Source organism: Solanum verrucosum, unplaced genomic scaffold (genome assembly GCF_900185275.1).
Source record: "Solanum verrucosum unplaced genomic scaffold, falcon-dt-bn FXZP01000093.1, whole genome shotgun sequence".
In the NCBI taxonomy this organism is placed as follows: Eukaryota; Viridiplantae; Streptophyta; class Magnoliopsida; order Solanales; family Solanaceae; genus Solanum; species Solanum verrucosum.
The window spans coordinates 1,946,342-1,966,186 of record NW_026020065.1 but is presented as its reverse complement, the minus strand read 5'-3'; the positions used below and the strand labels follow the sequence as shown (position 1 = coordinate 1,966,186).

Genomic DNA, 19,845 nt, shown 5'->3' with positions numbered 1-19,845 from the left:
TAGGAATGAAAATTATATTTTTGATTTTTATTTGTAGTTTAAACTTTAAATTCCCTAAACGAAAAATACATTATTTATATTGAAATAAACAGTATTTAGATTAGTAATTGATTTGTTTTGTAACAAGTCATAATATGAAACCTATAGTTAATTGGGAAAAAAGAAAAATATACCTTCGAACTATCGTAAATGGTATGCATATACTCTTCGTCATACTTTTGGGACATTGGTGCCCTTGCCGTCCAAAAACTAGAGCATATATATCCTTTATACTAACGGACATACACATTTCATAATCTTATCCATCGATCCGACATTTATTAAATATTGGATCGACGGATAAGATTATGTCCCTATTTGTCTTTCGTTAGAGTGAAGGGCATATATATATATGCTCTAGATTTTGGATGGCAGGGGCACCAATGTCCTAAAAGTATGACAGAGGGTATATGCATACCATTTACGATATATAGTTCAGGGGTATATTTGTCCTTTTTCCCATTCTAATTTATACATCATTTTGGTCAATAACTGGAAAATTTAAAACTAAATACAATTTTAATCACCCAAAAATTTAATAATTATGTCTTTCAAAATTTGTTCAGAGGAATAGCCATACCCACTAGGCCACTAACAAAATAATGTTCTTTTTTAAAAAAAAAAAAAATGAGGGTTGCTAAGGTAAGAAAGTATCTTCTAGTACCTCGATTTTAAAATTAATGGGTTCAAATCACCAACTAAGTAAAAAGATAAAAATTTTGAAAAAGGTTAAATAATATTATTTTTAAAAGAAAAAATAGTTGATTTGGTGTATAAATATTTGCTTTTGGGAGCTATATACTCGAAGTTGAATTATTATTTTTTTCCAAATATGCTTACTTTGCACCACTTCACATATATGGAATTGATATTGTAAAAGTTTGTATTTGACTTGCTAACTTTGAACATTTTTCACTAAAAGTTGTAGCTTTGGTAAGGCCGCTTCAGACATATATAAGTTCCATATTTCATAAAGAATACACAATTCGATCGTCAATTTGTTAAAACAATAACAAACTATTATGCAACAATGATGATTTTCCACTTTTTTCAACAACACTCATTTTGATTTAAAATTATTATTCATATTCAAAATTCAAGACAACTTCTTCAAAATATTATACTTTAATTGTGAAAAAATTGAAAAATGTTATTGTCCAACAACTATGAAGGATCACCTGTCCTATACTAACATATTATCTGATTGCAGGGATCTAATCTGGTAATTGGGGAACCTCTTGTGCAGTATAACAATCGTGAAGAGAATCAAGTGGCAGATATCTTAGCTAAGGAGGGTACTAAGTTAGAGATGACAAACTCCGTTTTGTTATGGCCGGTAGTTCTTCCTTTGTTTACGGTAGGAAAGCTACAAGCAGACAAAGTCGGAACTTTTTTTGCTAGGCGTATATCCCCCTATTATTAAATATTGTAATCAACCCTACCCTCCTCACAATATACTAATAATAGTCATGCTTTTCCACTCTCTTGTACTGATGCTAAGTAATAGTAATATATATTTCTATCGTTTTGTTCCAAAAAAAAAAAGAGGTGGAAGACAAAAACAATATAGTAGAAACATTTTTTTCTGAAGTTATATTGAAGTATTTTAAAAAAAAGTAGGTACATGTTAAATAGGAGCGACCAAATAGAATATTCTTCTAAAGTTACCTATAATTTGGATATCTGTTAAACTTTTTTGAAAAAAAAAAAGAGGGTAGGTACATGATAAATAGAGGTGGCCAAATAGAATATCCAAAATTTAAACAGTGAGTTTAAGAAGAAAGAGTCGATTTATCATACATCTACAATATTTATTAGTACTTGTTTTTTCTACATATATACATATTATAGGATCGCTAATATTGAGTTCTATCAAACCTGACAACTAATCATTGGATCGCGATTGCAACTGCTGGCCATGTAATGAACTTAAACTATACATAAGATATGACATGATATATAATGATAAATAGTATACATGCTCTTTAGTTTCACTTGCTGGTACACACACTTAACCTTTTCACAAGAAGATGGATAAATTATACTAGAAAGATTTAATTACCATAATATATATGTTAGATTGATGTCTCTTCATCATCAAAATGCTCAATCATTTTGTCATTCCAAAGAAGAAGAGTCACTGAGCATCTCCAAATGATATAAATCCTTGTTCTTTGTTCTTGAATGTACCTACTACATCTTTGCCATGACCTAAACTTACATTTTCTTGGCAATAGTACTATGTCCCTTGCCATGATCATATAGAATTATGTTATTTACACGCTTCAATCCCAAACAAGTTGAATGGATCGGAGTTAGAACTAACAAAAAAACAAGTAAGAAAAATGATACTTGAAAAAGTTTGAACTCTTTGGATATTCAAGAAATAAATGGAGAAAAATAACAATGATTCTTTGATAGCCAAGATATATAGTGGGAACTTTTGTAAAGACAACAAAAAAATAAATAAATAAAATTGAGGTAGCTAGTGACAGATGTCGTTTGCTAATTGGGTGTGTGTCAGTTTGTAAGGGTCCCACTGGTTTTGGGAGAGATTAAGCAGAGTGAACAGCTTGTCTCCCTAGTTGTCTACTATTTCAATACTGCACAAGCCCATTTTGTCACTTACAATATATATATATATATATATATATATATATATATATATATATATATATTGCAGTATACCAACAATAATAATAAATATGGTTATACCATGACCACACCAATTAATATAAATATTGTTAAAGATTTTAGCGACTTTATATGCATACAATGGCAACTCAATTAGTATCGCCAAATGTTCTTATGGCGATAAATATTAGTACTATTAAAAGAAAAATTATTGTCACTAAATGCCTTTTTTACTGTGGTGTTGTGGAGATATTTATTAATACAAATAGCTATAGTTCTTAGTTGGGGATGGATAATAATGAAAGATTCTTTAAATTATTCTAAAGATAATATTTATACTGTAGGGAAAAGATGTGAAAGGACCCCAAATAATATCAGTATGCATGAACTTTAATTTGATTTCTTGCAAAATGATGAAAAGTACAATGTTCCCTTAGCCATCATCTTGTCATAGTTGGTTGGAATAAGCATTCCAAAAGGTTGTAAATAGACTTGAAAACAAATTAATTAAGAAAAATGTGTGCTCTTTATAACGATTTGATTTTATATGAGATATTTACACATATACTCTTACATGAGCAAGCAAGAGATTGTAGTTTCGCATCATACCACCCATTATCGAAAAAATATTGCTTGCTTGATTTATGAAAAAAGAATCAGATTTAAATGAGACAATTTTCACACACAATTTAACAATTTCCCATAATAAGGAAATTCATGGAAGGGATATATATGGATTCTTTTGAGATAATACAAATTCATTTTCCATTTGCCTCCTCCCTCCTTAGAAATCATGCATTGTCCACCTTTCATTTGATTAAATATGACCTCTTTGAAATCCCCTCCACCCCTTGATCACCATACCATTTCAATATTGAATGGTTTATCAATCTAATTCAATTTTTTTATTATAAAACATATAATTAAGTAAATAAAAGTGTAAATCCTTAATAAAAAAAAATTATTGAGAAAATGAATGCATGCATGCATATATTTAGACACTTCATTAATAGTACTTAATCCTAGCTAATTATGCCTACAATTATGCATTCTTTTGAATTCGTATTGCTTAGGGCTCTATTTGAGGAGATGAAGGATTTTTTTTACATATCTAGGGCTCGAACTCGAGACCTTTATTAAGAGAGGAACAATACCATTCACTGAACTACATCTGTTGGTGGTACAATGATACAATTATGCATTCATGCTGCACATAATACTTATCAATTAACTCTACAACACAATATTAGATCTTAATATTAATGATCCTACCTACTGCTAAATGAATCGATATAGAAAAATGATGAAGATATATAATTACTATTACAAAATTAGAATTGTTGATTATGAACAATCTATTTAATACTAATAATACAAATAAGAGAAAACAAAAGGAAAAATATATTACAGAACACTCTAAGGAAAACTAAAAAAGGGTTAAGTATAAATTGAAAAAGACAAGAAAAAAGCCATTTACATAATGATGAAAAAAGCAAAAAGCAAAATTGAAAGCAAGAAATCTATGAATTAAATTGAACCTTCATGATAAGTGATTAATATAGATTCTAAGAGTAGTACTTGTCCCAACACAAAAGCATAGTTATACAAATCCTCATAATATAGAGCTTCCCCTTTAATTGTTTCACCATTCTTTTTAACTTTGAAAATCTCAGCACCCTCATCATCATTTATATTTGATCTCTCTAACCAAACTCTCAATAATTAATTAATCAACATCCAAAGGAGCTAGCCTTCTATTTATACATGAAGATATATAGTATAAGGTACAACAAAATATAGATAAATCCAACACGCAACAAGGCATAGTGGGACATATTTGGAGTATTGATAAAGTGGACCTTATAACCCATCATTTTCCCTCTAACACTGTAAGTTTATATATGTGAAAAACTCTAAAAAATATTTCATTTGTTCTATTTTATGTGAGATTGTGAAAATAAGAAGACTTTATTATGAGTCAAATACATGCAAATTATTATCAAGATAAATAATCTTTTAAATAGTACTCCCTCTAGTCCATATTAAGTGAATTATTGAAGATGACATACCGAAAAGTTATAATTTATTTTCCACTATTACCATTTTGATTTAAGAATTCTGAACTCGTGATATTTTCAAAGAATTCAACTATTAAACTTAAATTTTGCTACTTTGACATACATGCATACGTACATTTTGAAATTCATTATGGTAGGGTCATAGTGCACCCTGAAATAACATTCATATCATGTGCCCTTTCTCTATTTCAAATATTAATTTGTGGTAATAGACATGGAGGGTAATATTAATTATTAGTATGTATAAATTATAATATAATGTTTGCCAGCCATTCATTATTGCCATCCGTGTACTGTTTTAAGTTAATTGAAAACAGCAAAACTTTATCTTCCATGTGGGATATTAACCCCACTTTTATGTCTTTCAATGAACATACACCATACTTTATTACTACTTTACAAAAAAAAGGACATATATATAGAAATCAAACACTAGCTAGTTTGATCAGAAAAAAAGCATCTGATTAATCATGTCCCCATCCATGCAACATTACTTTCACGTGACAACATCTACATGCATGCAGTGCAATTGTTTAAAAAAATTGACGGAATTAAATTGCTCTGAATATGTTGTTGTTGTTATGATATATGTACACATATATTCTTTACTGAATTATGATGAAGTGAAAAAAAGGTTAGATTGACCTTCGTATTATTCCAAATTGAGCAATTTTGATATAGTATTACCGAGTCACTAGGAAAAAGTCTTGTCAACCAATGTGTATGTGGATCTATTCAAATTTTTAATAAAGTTAATTGGAAAAATACGGACGATAACGAGGTTCAGTGTCAGGGTAATTTTAAATTATAGTGAAAAATGCAAATGGTACAAAAAGACTTTTTCTCTTCAAGAATTTGAATATGTGGAGTCCACTAATTTCACATTGAAGCTTCGCAATATAGTCAAGATTTCCCAAATAATGCTACTTAGATATATGTTACCGTCTGATTTTTAATATTGCTTTTTCTATATTTACATTAATTTTGGAGTTCTACACTGCTTAATAATAGGCCATCATTTTGTATAATTAATTAGAGTGAATGGTTAAAAATACACTTGAAGTATTTTAAATTTCTGAGTTTCATAGGATTATTGGTGTACGAGTTTTTTTGTTCGAACTATCACAAATGTTTATCAAAATACACATCGACTAATATCTTATGGTGCATGTACTACATTCTTTTTTCAAAATAAATAAATAATTGTGAAGTGGTACTGCACGTGGATAAATAATTCTTCTATGGCGATTTTTCGAGTTTCATACTTGAACTAATTATGTGTGCGAGTTTTTTACCTGAACTATCACCAAATGTTTATCAAAATACACTTCGACTAATATCGAGGTAAATACTAAGTAAATTGTTAGGTTAAAAGTTACAAAGGTTAATATTTTGTTTAAAATTTAAGACTTTTTATCGATTGAAAAGGTGATTTTGACTAACACATTATTTACTTAAACTCTCTTTTATTAGTCTTTTTTTGTGTGTTTGTGTGGAATGTGCTGCATAAAGACATTCCAGATGACTATTTCTTGTTGATGTTCTTATCATTGTGGGGCTTTCACATTTGTAAAAGACATTCACCCTCATTTTGTAGAAATAAAAAGAAAATATGACCAATGAAAAAAGAGGAAGAGGGCAAAAATAAAGAAGACAATTTGATTAGCCCTTGCACAAGAAGAAAATGGTTGAGAAATAATGATAAAGAACTAAAGAAGAATGAACATAGGATTTAAAAGGAATTAATTAAATTGATGTTTGTTAAAAAAGTTAATGGAACAACTCATATCACTATGCCAAAAATATTTTTTACGTCAATTAATTAACGACAATAACTTAATTGCTTCTAAATATGTAAGTGATAATTAGCACTATTTGTAAATATCTCTAAAGACTAAAGCTGGATCCAATGACAATTAACTAATGTCATTAAAAACTTAAGCATTCTTTGTTAATATGTATTTTAATTGCCGTTAAAAGTTATTTTTGTTATAGTGTATAGTTGTTATTACATATGTCAGGTGGACGAAATTTAATGAAAAAATTGAGTTGTCACACGTCTAGAAGCGATTGTATGCAGACACTTGATTTAGTTATAACCATCGAGGTGTGTTTCGATTAGGAGTGGTAAAATCAAAACCCAATCCAACCCAATTCATTTAGGTTTGGGTTGGTTATTGACCCGCCCATTTGTTAGTTTAATTAATTCATTTCAATCCAACTCATTTTAACCCGTTAAAAATGGATTGATATGTAACCCAAATTGATTTTTGAGAAATCTTGTCAAAATATTTTTTTAAAACTTTTTATTTTATTTTATATGTTACGTTATATATAGTTATAATAAAGAAAAAAATAATTTTATTAGGTACGAAAAACTTATAAAATAACAAATAAAGTTATTACAACTTAGTAAAAAATGGACGATTGGGTTATGACCTGTTACTAATCCGTTACCTAACCCGTTTTGACCCAATCCATTTTGACCAAAAAAAATTTGGGTTAGGTTGGGTCTTGATTCATTTTGACCCGCCCAAAATTAACCCAATCCCCCAATTGCCATCCCTAGTTTTGATGAACATTTGTTGATAGTCACTACAACAAAAATAATCTTTAGCGACAATAAATATACACATTAACAAAGAGTGATAAAATCGTTACCAGCATTAGTTAATTGTCATTGGATCCAGTGTCGCAATAGGCTTTAGGATCATTTACAAAGAGTGTTAAATGCCGCTAAAAATACATTTTCAGTGGCAATTAAGCTATTGTCATTAATTAATTGCCGCTGAAGATCATTTTTGATGTAGTGATTTCAGATAGAAAACTCGCACACTTACTAATTTAGGTATATATGAAACTCAAAAAATAAAAATACTTTAGATGTATTTTTTATCATTCATACAATTAATTATCTTATAATTCCTCAAGATCCTTTTTATCTCCCAAATAAATATTTGGAAGATATACAATAAATAAAACCACACTAAGCAATCAACCTTTTTGTTACTTTCTTTTATTTGTTAGTAGCATAAGAATTCTCAAAGAATGTACTGTACAAGATATAATAGTGAGTTCCATTATAATTTATGTGTATTAACAAAGATGTCCCACTAATAAGCTAAAGAGTGGCAGACAAGTGTTAACTCCTTATCTTGATAGCAAGAGAAATCAAAGATAAGATCTATCAAAACATATCAATAACCCTAAGGTGGACCTATGAAAATGAAATACTTATCTCAAGCTAATGCATTTGCTTAAAAGTTGATTGATGGGACAAGAATTTTTTTTTGGACATGCCCTAATGTAGTTTGTGATCAATAACTCAACTAAATAAAAGGATACAACTTGTTTCAAATAGTGGAAATGTTGTGACTTTTATTGAACTCAAAGAAAAAGAGCTAGGAAGTTTCCCATAACTAGTATACTAGTTTATGCCATCAATTAGGTTATTATTTGAAAGTTTAAATAATGCATAGGGAAGTATTAATGCTTGATGTGACTAACTGAGATACAACACTCTCAACATTCTCTTTTCAAGCTAAAAGGCAAAACAATCTACACCACTTTTAAATGTGTATTAATAGGTTGGTCTTTATTGGTGACTAATTAGACTGTTTATGCATAGTAGTCTATCATTATATATATACTCCCTCAATCACAATTTATGTGACACTTTTTAATTTGTTTTTTGAGAGTCAAATAATTTAAGTTTGATGGTTAATTTGTGCGTGAAATCTTCAATTTTTTTGAAATGAAATTTATATATTTGTAAACTACATAAAAAGTACTCTATAAGTCAAAATAATTTTGACAATGCAAAACAATTAAAAGACATATGAAAAAATTACGGTCAAATTTGATGTGGCACCCTTTGATTTGACACGGTATTTAAGAAAAGAAGGAAGACTTTTGAGATTTGTAGTCTGAAATAATTATTAGATATTTGTGTGATTGTAAATAATTTCATTAAAGATATAAAGAGAATTTTAAAATTAAATTGTTTCTAATTATAGTGAGGTGACATTATTTTTAGACGACTAAAAAGACGAGACGAAGGGAGAATATTTTTTTAATATCGGCCCGTACTCGAAATTCATTGAGCAAACTAATCTTGATTCGTGTGGGAAAAGGTCAATAAGGAGATAAAGTACTTTCTTCTATAAGTTTTTTTATTGTGATTTTTACTTAAATAATATATTTTATTTGATTAATTATACTTTTAAGTGTTTATTTTTTATTATCATATATGACATAGTTTTAGCTTTAATAATCATTTGATATAAATCTCTATTATAATAGTATTAAAATTGTATTAAAGTTGTGTCAAAATTGTATTAAAGTTATATTAAAATTGTATTAAAATTTTATTAAAGTTGTATTAAAACTGTATAAGAGTTGTATCAAAATTGTATTAAAGTTGTGTCAAAATTGTATTAAAGTTGTATCAAAATTGTAGTAAAGTTGTATCAAAATTGTAGTAAAGTTGTATCAAAATCGTATTATTATTGCAGAACAAATATAATACATTTTTAACAATGTAAACTAATTTAAATAGTACCAGAATGTTTGATATTCACATATAATACTTATATAATATTTGTATTAAAAATATTTTAGTTATATATTAGGTGAAGCTCTAAAAAATTGTATTAAAGTTGTATCAAAATTGTATTAAATATAAATAATTGATAGTCTGGTGGTGGTGATTTACCAAAAAAAAAAGAGGTGAAGCTCTGAAAAGTATGTATTAAAATTGTATAAATATAAGCTATAGTTATAATACAATTCGAATTCGATATTATACATTACTATAAATTCAAAAATATAAACTAATTTAAATAGTATCGAAATGTTTGAAATTCAAGAATAATATACTTATAATATATTTATATTAAAAATATTTTAATTATATATTCACCACATGCATTGAAATTATGAACATAGAGAAAGATGAACAGAGAAAAAAAAAGAGAAGAAGGAGAGAAAAAAAAAAAGAGAAGAAGGAGAGAGGGAAAAAGAGAAAAAAAAGAAGAGAAGAGGGATGGGGGAAGTCAAAAATGTTATAAATGGTAAACTACATTCTATTACTATAAATGGTAATTATGAGGGTAATATATATTACTTCCGTCCACATTTATTTGTCATATTTTCCTTTTTTAGAGTCAAATGATAATAACTTTGACTAATATTTTATGATGTATTTTTTCATCGTATTGATATGCAAAAAATTGGAATTTATAGTACTTTTCGTATAGTTTTTTAATATATATATTTTTTTTTGCTTAAAATATCGAATTAATGTAATCTAATTTAACTTTGAAAATTAGTCAAATTGACTTTCGTAAAATGCAACATGACAATTAAAAGTGGACAAAGAGAGTATTGTTTATGTCAAATGGCCTTTTTTATTTCATGACTCGAACTTAAAATATCCGATTAGGAATAAAGAGATCTCAATCCACTTTGATAGTGCCTATCATTATACTAAACGGAAAATCTTAGATTTATTTTACTTTGTCAATTGATTGTTATTTCTTTATCTCAATTTATATGACAGACTTTTATTTCTGGTAAGTTTCAAAAAGAATGATATATTTCTTATTTGTGAATATCAATGAAAACATCAACATTTTTCTCATATTGAATTTCACTTATTTAACAAAAAGTCCACAAAAATATACGTTTTTAAGGATAATTTGAAAACACTACAAAGTCTTCCATATTTCTTATATTTTCTTATTCAATCACACTATATCACATAAATTTGGGACCCAAAAAGTATTTGAAAAGAAAAAAAAATGCAGAATACAGACAACAAATGCATTTTTTTTCCCTTCGTGAAGTAAATATGAGGAGTGCTTGAGACACGACTAGCCAATATTTTATTGGTTTGTAACTATAAAAATGTTTCTATTAAAAAAATGTTTGTTCAAGTTTATATCGAATTATTAGACTTCAATATTTTATTGGTTTGTTACTTTTTCTATTGAATGCTTAAATTTAATTTATTTTTAAAAAAAAACTTAAATTTAAATACTACACTTACATTAATTTAAATTGGGAAAAATTGTATATAATAGCAAACTATTAATTCAAATTAAATACTATAAATATAGTTTGATTTAATTGTACCTCATAGCAAACTGTTGCTATTTCACCTCTCTCCTGGTGAATCTCGCTCGCCACTCTCGTTCTCTCCCTCGCCTCTCTCGTTTTTTATACAAACACAAGTGTATAAAGTGCGTTTGTGTTTGTATAAAGCGAGAGAAAATTGTATATATACATATATTTTCGTTCCCCTCTCTCCCTTCTCCCAGATCTCGCTCTCTCACTCGCCTCTCTCACTTTATACAAAAACGCAAATGTATAAAATGCGTGAAAATTGTATATATACATATATTTTCGTTCCCCTCTCTCCCCTCTCCCAGATCTCGCTCGCTCACTCGCCTCTCTCACTTTATACAATTGATCTTTTTGTATATGTATACCAAAGCAGATTATACAACTGTTTTTTTTTGTATATGTATAATGAATTATACATATATATATATATATATATATGTTTGCTATGGAGCGCAATTATGCAAACTTTGCTATAACATACAAATATGAATTTTGTGTTTGCTATATCTGAAAATTGCTCATTTTAAATACTACAATTACATTAAAACATCATAACTATAGGTGGCAAATGGCAGGATGGGTTGAATTTTGGGAATTAAAATGGTTTGAATTGATAAATGAGCCTGCCAAAAGTTATTTGGGGAATTTGGGATGAAATGGATTAAAAATTGAGTTATAATCTAACTCGCTTAGTTCTTATTATGTTTTGATTGTTTTCTTTATTTTTTATAATTTAATACCTTATAAAATTATTATTTTTCTTATTATAATCATATATAACATATCAAATAAAATAAAAAATAAAAATTGAAAATATCTAGACAAGTTTTCTCAATATTAGTTTAAGTAAGATATCAACTCAAACTTTAATAGATTAAAGTGAGTTGAGTTAAAATGAGTAGGTCAATAATCAATTTGAATTTGAACGGATTGAATATGTTATAATTTTATGGATTATTTTTGTCACCTTTAATCATAATAGTGCTTGTTGAAAAGGAAAAAAGAAAACTTAAAACATAATTAACATTTCAATTGCCAAAAACGATAGAGAGTTCAATAGAGGTAATAGATAAAAATTTAAACGTGAAAAATTATTAATACTCATTCACTTATGCTACATAATTGTCTTTTTCAATTGTTTCAAGTAAGCCAGCAAGTGAGTTATTATTAGAATGGAGTCGAGCGGAATGGGTAATCACATAATAGGTTAGGGTAAAGGAATAAATAAATGGGGTGGGGGATAACATTTTTTTTTTTTAGTAGAGTAACGTTTCTAAGTTTTTCATGTTTGATTGGTTTAAATATTTTAGAAAATATTTTTCAAATCAACCTATTTTTCTCAAATTTAAGGAAAATGACTTCCCTTAAAAAAAATAAGGAAATCAAAAGATCCATTTTATGTAACGACCACTTTGGTGTGGTCACATCGTTACCTTAATGTTTCTTCTCATTTTGTCTTTATTTATAATTTAATAATTATATTTCATCTTTGATCCTACTTTTTCATAGTAGCTTTACCCCATATCAGGGGCAGAGCTATGATGTCTCCAGGGTGTCCAACTTGTCACACCCCGAACCTACACCCTAGATGTGACCGACACTTGAGAATCATTTTTGGTCCCTAAGCGAACATGTGTCCTTGTTGACTACTAAGCGGAAGACTAACTTAAGCATACACAAGCATCAAACTGAAGAATAGTTTAAAAACAGTTTACTAAATTTCAAAGCTATCTAAAAATACTGAGTATTTATAAATATAAAGTTTGAATTAATAATTTGAAATTGAATACCATAAGACTGACCAAGATTATCTATCGATAAAGTTTCTATTGTAGATAGGTGTCGGGACAAGACCCACGACACCTCATAACGCTACTACTAACAAATCATAAAACTGGAGTCCTTCGAAAGCAAGAAGGCCTCACCAAAAGCTGACGAGCGGATAATCATGTGATCTCAACAAAACTCCAGCGGATGATCCTAAGTACCTGAATCTGCAACATGAAATGATGCAGGTCGAATGACATTAGTACATTGAATGTATGAGTATGTAATAGGGCAAAATAAAACAAAAAACTGAACGAGAAGACTAAAAGTAACTCAATTGAAATATAGCATAAATCATGATGAAAATTACTTAACCTTTTACTCAAAGAATGCAATAAAAGTAAATACAAAGCTGATATATATACACACACACACACTCTTTACTTTACTTTATTGTGGATTTTCTCTAACCAACAAGCATCACTATGAGCCTCATGATGATAAAGTGTCTTGCCTATTCTGCCAAAACTACCTTATACCTTGTGAGGGTATAGAACAAACTCAACTCATGGATCTACTATAAAGATCTTCTCAAAGGCAGTAAGGAGTCGCCCGAAAGACAGTGCGATCCTAACTCACGTTGGCTACGTGTTTTATGAGAAATGTAAGTTGTTTGAATTTTTTCTTATATCAGTTCTCAATAATACTCTCAAAATATATAACTCAATGCTCAAGTAAAAATACTCTCTCTGGATTGAGATAAGTTCTCAAAAAGGTCTCCTTAAGAGGTAATTGCTCTGTAATAAACTAATAATTATGTCTGAAAAACTCTTATACTTTTCTGAAAATAGTGTTCTCTTTCTCCATGTAAAAATGATACATTTTGGAATCATTTAATTTCCTTGAACTCTACTAAAAAATTATACTTTAAACTTTACTCTTGAACTCACTTTTACTTCTCAAAATCAATTTAAGGAAAAATATTTGATCAAAATATTTTCAACAAAAACTTAGTAAATGGGGTTCATGTGGAAATATAAACATGAACAACAACTCAAGGATATCAATGCATAATATATAGCAACTCATAATCAAGAATTTAAAATTCGAAATCAATAATGTAACTCATCACAGAAATTCTCGAAACTAAGGGTATAACCCTAGATTAAACTTTTATTGACTAAATTTAGATGTAGGGTGTGAGGATGAATTAAATCTATCACTGTGATTAACCTTAAATACCTGATTATACAGTTATTAGACCGAAAACTTTGATTGAGAATTGATTTTTCTTGAGCCCAAGTAAAAACACTATCATTCTTGAATGAAATCTTTGGTCTTGAAATCTTGGTGCTTGATCTTGATAAAAGAAATTCTTTTATTGAGTTTCTAGAGTGGAAGAACTTGGGAAATCTTGGGTGAAAGACTTCTCTTTGTATCTTGAATTTTTTACTTGAAGGTTTTAGGGTTCTTGATGGAGAAGAGGAACCCTAGGTGAGTTTTGAGAGAATTTCTAGAAACTTGAACGTTCCGATTGATAATTTTGAGAGGAAAACTAGTTAGTCGTCAAATGATATACTTAATTAAAACACCCAAAATCGACTTACAATAGGACTAAAAAACTTGGAAAGAACCAAAATAACCCCTTAAACTTGTGCAGAAAGTTTATGAAAAAATTCGCAGAAAGCCTTCATAGAAGGTTCTACGGTTCATGGAACATTCCACCATCATTAGTTCTGATTGTAGAACATTGACTGTCTGATAGAGCTTTACTAAAATGGGCATAACTTTTTACTCTAAACTCGAAATGAGGCAAACTTGGTGGCGTTGGAAAAAGGACTCATAGACCTTTAATTTGGTAGGTCATGGACCATCTAATTCACTATATACTAAGAGATATGATTCTTTGAAGTTGACTTAAGTAAAATCTTATATCAAAATCAATCAATAAGAAAACTTTCAACTCAATTTTGTGATAAGGAATTCTTGTGACCTTAATTAGGTGTAAAAACATTGGGGTTTAGATTAAGAAAGAGTGGAAAAAGACTAAAATAAACCCCCTTAAAAATTGACAGAAGTCGTCTATGGAAGGCCATCTACTATTCGCACAAAAGTCTATGGGTCGTAAACCCTCTCGTAGGAACATGCTGAGTTTTCTGAATTTATGAAGTTAAGGATTACGGGCCCTTTCTACGGCCCGTGGAAATTTTGATGGGAAGTTCTACTCGCTCGTAGGAAGCTTATTAGAGTGTGCTTCAGGTTTAATTTTGATTTCCATGATGCCTTTTAACGGATCATGGGAACTTCTACGACCCGTTGTCTAGTCCGTGAAACTTAAACCCGAGAACCAACTTTTAAAGGTCTGGTTCATAGATACTTCTACGGGCCGTTGAAAGCGTGGCACCATACACCATAAATTTTCAAGGTTAGAATTTTCGAAGTGCTACACAACTAGACATCCTTAATTAAAAAATTACATTATATATATATATATATATATATATATATAATCTGACTTTCTGTTGGTATATATAGTATTTTGGACATCTTTAAAAACTAAAGAATTCGTAGAGCAGTAGCTAAAGCTCTCACTAATCCATGCGGTGTTTGGGTTTGACTCTTGACATATGCGTTTTTTTAAAGACACTTGACATATGCGTTTTTTTATTAAAAATTAATGTGGCCTGCTTGACAATAATAATATAATAAAACTTGGCGTAATTTTGACACAAATATCCGGTGCTTTGTGGGAAATGGTGTCAAATTTATGCAAATATCCTATAGATTTATGATAAATAGTGTCAAATTTGTGCCCATGCTTTTATGGGATTCCTTATTTTTACTTTAAATTAAGTGTTATTTTTTAAAAAAATATTAATTAAAAATAGTATAAAATATCAATATTTGATGTTCATTCCTTTTATGATAAGGTCCAATAAATAATAAATAAAGTTCTCTTCCTCTATAATTAGCAGACTCATTTATCCAAATTATATTACAATCAGTGATGTAGCTACATGATTGTCAGAATGTCCAATTGGATATCCTTTGCCAGAAAAATATATTGTATATACAAGTAAAATGATATATGAAATGATTAAATAACATATTTTAGGCACCCTTAATACAACAAGTTGATATAACTTAGTGATTTCAGATGTTTGGAATGATGTAGTTCCCGCGTCCGCCACTGATTACAATATTATTGAGAATAAGAATTTCAATAATTCTCTCTCTATTTTTCTTCTCTTTCTCTTATAAAAATAAATCTTGAATTATTAATAAATGCATTACTAATTCATACATTACTAATCAATTTTTTTTAATTAATCACTATTAACTTTCTTTCCACATAATCACATATTAATAATTTAGGAAAAATTACTTAAATACACATCTTATTTTATCATAATCTCTAAAATTTCCTACAATTTAAAAAAATTTCAAAAATCCCCTCTCGGATACATCACTTTTTTCTCGCTGATACATCTCTATCCCCCTCTCGGATACATCACTCCCGTATTTGATACATCCCTCCCCTCTCAGATACATCCCTCATCTATGTATCTATATGTCTTCTAATGTATCCGGAAGTTTAGTGATGTATCCGGATGTCCTATTCCCTCCCCTCTCGGATATATGGAAGTCCAGTGATGTATCCATATGTCCTATTTCCTCTATGATACATCCCTCCCCTCTCTGATACATCACTCACCTATGCATCCAGATGTCTGTTAATGTATTCGAAAGTCCAGTGATGTATGTGGAAGTCTAGTAATGCATCCGAAATCCATAAATTTTAAAGAGATTTTTGTAATTTGAAAAATAATTGGAAAATAATGTAATTATACTATTTTAATTAGAATAGATAAGCATGGATTAACTTTCTTTCCACATAATCCCATTTTAATTTTAATTATTAGAAACGATAAGCATGGTGAGATGAGATAAAAGTCCAGTTCTTTTCTTGATTGCTCCGATCGCCGCCGATCAAGTTTTGCCAAAAAAAATAATCTGAAGATTGAATGAATGTATTGAAATGTTAGCTTCTAAAGTCACGAAGAAAACATTAAGATGGAGATTCAGAACGAGAGCTTTAGCTTTTGAGGAGCAATTTGATTTGCTAGCAAGTGGATTTAGTCGTTCCTTTTCTGTTGCGAGGAGTTTCGGAGCAGACAACACTTCGTCTCTAATCAATTTGAGGTATTCATTGAAGAAATTTCTCATGTTAAGCTTTCTTCCATGTGTTTTAGTAATTTTGTTTCTCTTTTGGTTATGTTGTTCGCGGTAGTGTTTGATGAATTACTGATAACCTAACGGGGTGTTTGACCATGAAAATTTGGAGTATTTGAAGAATGTAGTTTTTGTTTTCAAAAGGGAAAAATTACATTTGAAAATTGAATTCAGTTGTTTTTGGCCACGAATATACATTGGAGTTGTTTTTGAATCTTTGTAAGTAATATGGAGATCGCTGTACCCTGAATTTGTTTCCTTGCATAATTTTAGATAATTGTTATTTTGAAATTTATCTCAACAACCAAGAGAATAAAGCAATATCATTCAAGTGCAATGTATGGAGTTTGTTAGTGTTGGAATCATAGTGACTGAAAGAAGCAATCATACTAAATCATGCCAACTAACTGTCAACACCATGGGAGAGATTTTCTAATTTTTTTTATGTATAATGATCATAAGGAAAGAGCTGATCTTCACAATGAAGTCGTTTTCCAAAATAAATCTTGAGTAAGTGGTGTCAGTGGTCTTGCAAGGCTGCTTAAGCGTTTTATTTTGGTTATCAAAAAAAAGAAAATAGTTGTTAGTGAATTACTGCAGTTTGATCAGTAGATTGGCAACCAAAAACTTTTTTACAGATCTTGGAAAGTTTCATGCTACTATTATCGTACACCTCTTTCAAATTGAGACACTTTGGTAATGGTTTCCAGCAGTTACTTTAAATCAGGTGATTTGGAGAAAAGTCAGTGTGTTCTTTAAAGCTACTGTGCAAGGTTTTAAGTACTATGAGCTTTTTCTCGATTAGTTTCACTGCCATGCAATGACTTTTGACATGTAACTTTTCGTATTCCACCTTTTCTTGATAGTAAAATAACTATTTCCTTGCAGCAAGGATACTGAAGGAGGAGCATTCCAATTGCGAAGACAAATGAGAAGAGATTCTTCATGTAATCCTTTATTTAATCAAGATCATAGGGTGGTTAGAACAAGCATTGGATCTTTTTCTTCGTCAAATCGTTATTATAGAAGCCATGGACATTTAAAAGATATCAAAGACAAGGTATCTACTTTTCGTCAGTCTTTGTGGATCTTGCTGAGATTTCATGTAGTGTGCTTTACTTTTTCTGATATCTAATATTGGTGACCTAACTTGTGTAAGGATTAAGACATATGCTAACTTCCTGAAGGCATCAGCTCTAATTCCTTTACTTTTCTCTTTATAATTTTGGCACCATATAATTAATTGTGCAGTTCTTAGGATCTGTCCCTGAAGTTGTCAAGATAGTAGAAGTTGGCCCCAGAGATGGACTGCAAAATGAGAAGACTATAATACCTACGGAAGTGAAGGTGGAGCTTATTAAATTACTTGTTTCTAGTGGACTACCAGTTGTTGAGGCTACTAGTTTTGTGTCTCCAAAGTGGGTACCACAGGTATATATTTTGCTTGTCGGGGATTTTATGCTTACATGTCTTGCATTTGTCATCCTTATACTTGTCCTGCAAAATGTGGTTTTTATTGCTAATTTTTTCTTTTCCAACTGTGTGAAACGAGAATAATTTTCATTTCAGTTCTTCTTTTAATGGTTAGTTTTTCATCTTAAAGCATGAGTATGAGTTTTTTCTTATTGTCATTAGTTACTCACCAGTTAGGACTCTTACTAAGTACTAAGGCCCTTAAAGATTGTTACTTTTGTATTTTGTATATTTTGCAAGATCAATTTGACCGTGAAAAACATTGTTTAATGCCCCTTGAATGCTTTGTTATTCATTTTGGATTTTTGAGGAGAAAACGTCTGGTTTCTCAAAGATCTGGTTCCCTCAGGTAGAGATATACGGAAAAGTTTCCAGTTTCTAGGTTCGAGTGCTTAATTCTATCTAGCTTTTTTGCTTTACAATGATGATTTACAAAATGGCAAATACTCAAATGAGTAGTGTATGTCTGGTAGCCGTGTATCTAGTCATGCTTTGTGTTTTAATCAAGTTCATACTTTTATAGTGTTGGTGATATTGCTTATCTGCCAAAACTAAATTGCAGCTAGCTGATGGGAAGGATGTAATTGAAGCAGTTAAGAATCTTACAGGGGTGCGCTTACCTGTTTTGACACCAAATCTTAAAGTAAGCTGATAGAAATGCAAAGCGTGAGATTCTCCTTTATATGTCTTGTTACATAAGTATACATTTTCTTGCTCACACAGGGGCCTGGATAATTGGGATTGCTCATAGTTTTTCATTGGCTCTATTCCAGGGTTTTGAAGCAGCTGTTGCAGCTGGAGCCAAGGAAGTGGCAATCTTTGCTGCAGCATCCGAGTCCTTTTCTCGGTCTAACATAAATTGTAGCATTGAAGACAGTCTTTCTCGCTATCGTGATGTTGCTCTTGCAGCCAAAAACCATTCCATCCCTGTTCGCGGGTATGAATTCTAGCAGATCTACATATTCTAGGAAGTCAGGTTTTTACATTTCCAATTTTACCGGATTAATTATTTATGTCTTCAAGGTAAGTTAGTTTTAAAACCATGTGTAGTAGAGACTCAAGGCTTGTTTAATTCCATTAGTCTCTTTCAGAATCTTGCTGAACCCATATGGCTTAATAATTGTTACAATTCTTTCAGCAGAACATAATGATTGCCTTTTTACATCATATACTAGCTTAAAAATTTTCATACATTGGAGCAAGGTGGTTAAATTTTGCTATAACTTCAGATCGCCTAAGAATCTCCCCATTCATAACCTTTAAGCATAAAGTACTTACTATCGATCACTTCCAGCTTTCCCTTTTTCCATGATACAATTTCCAAAGATGAGGTTTACAATTGTTCTAGATCTGAAGGCAACCTTTAGTGTTTTCCGGTGGAGTTCTAACTATTGACCATGTTATATTGTGGACAGTTATCTCTTCTCTTCCTTCCAGGAATTAATGTGGAACTGAAAATTTTGGTAAAAAGAATATAAATATTGAACTTCATGAG

The 19,845-nt window shown here is 29.9% G+C and overlaps 1 protein-coding gene across 1 annotated transcript in view; it reads left to right on the top strand.

Annotated features, from left to right (window-relative positions):
- Positions 1-19,845, top strand: part of LOC125823662 (uncharacterized) — a 608,951-nt gene that overhangs the window by 583,709 nt on the left and 5,397 nt on the right. Inside the window, exons 2-6 of the mRNA XM_049503019.1 lie at positions 16,680-16,847; positions 17,766-17,937; positions 18,129-18,308; positions 18,913-18,993; positions 19,124-19,287. Of these exons, the coding sequence (XP_049358976.1) occupies positions 16,684-16,847; positions 17,766-17,937; positions 18,129-18,308; positions 18,913-18,993; positions 19,124-19,287 (761 nt within the window). The 5' untranslated portion in view covers positions 16,680-16,683. The remainder of the gene's footprint in view (positions 1-16,679; positions 16,848-17,765; positions 17,938-18,128; positions 18,309-18,912; positions 18,994-19,123; positions 19,288-19,845) is intronic.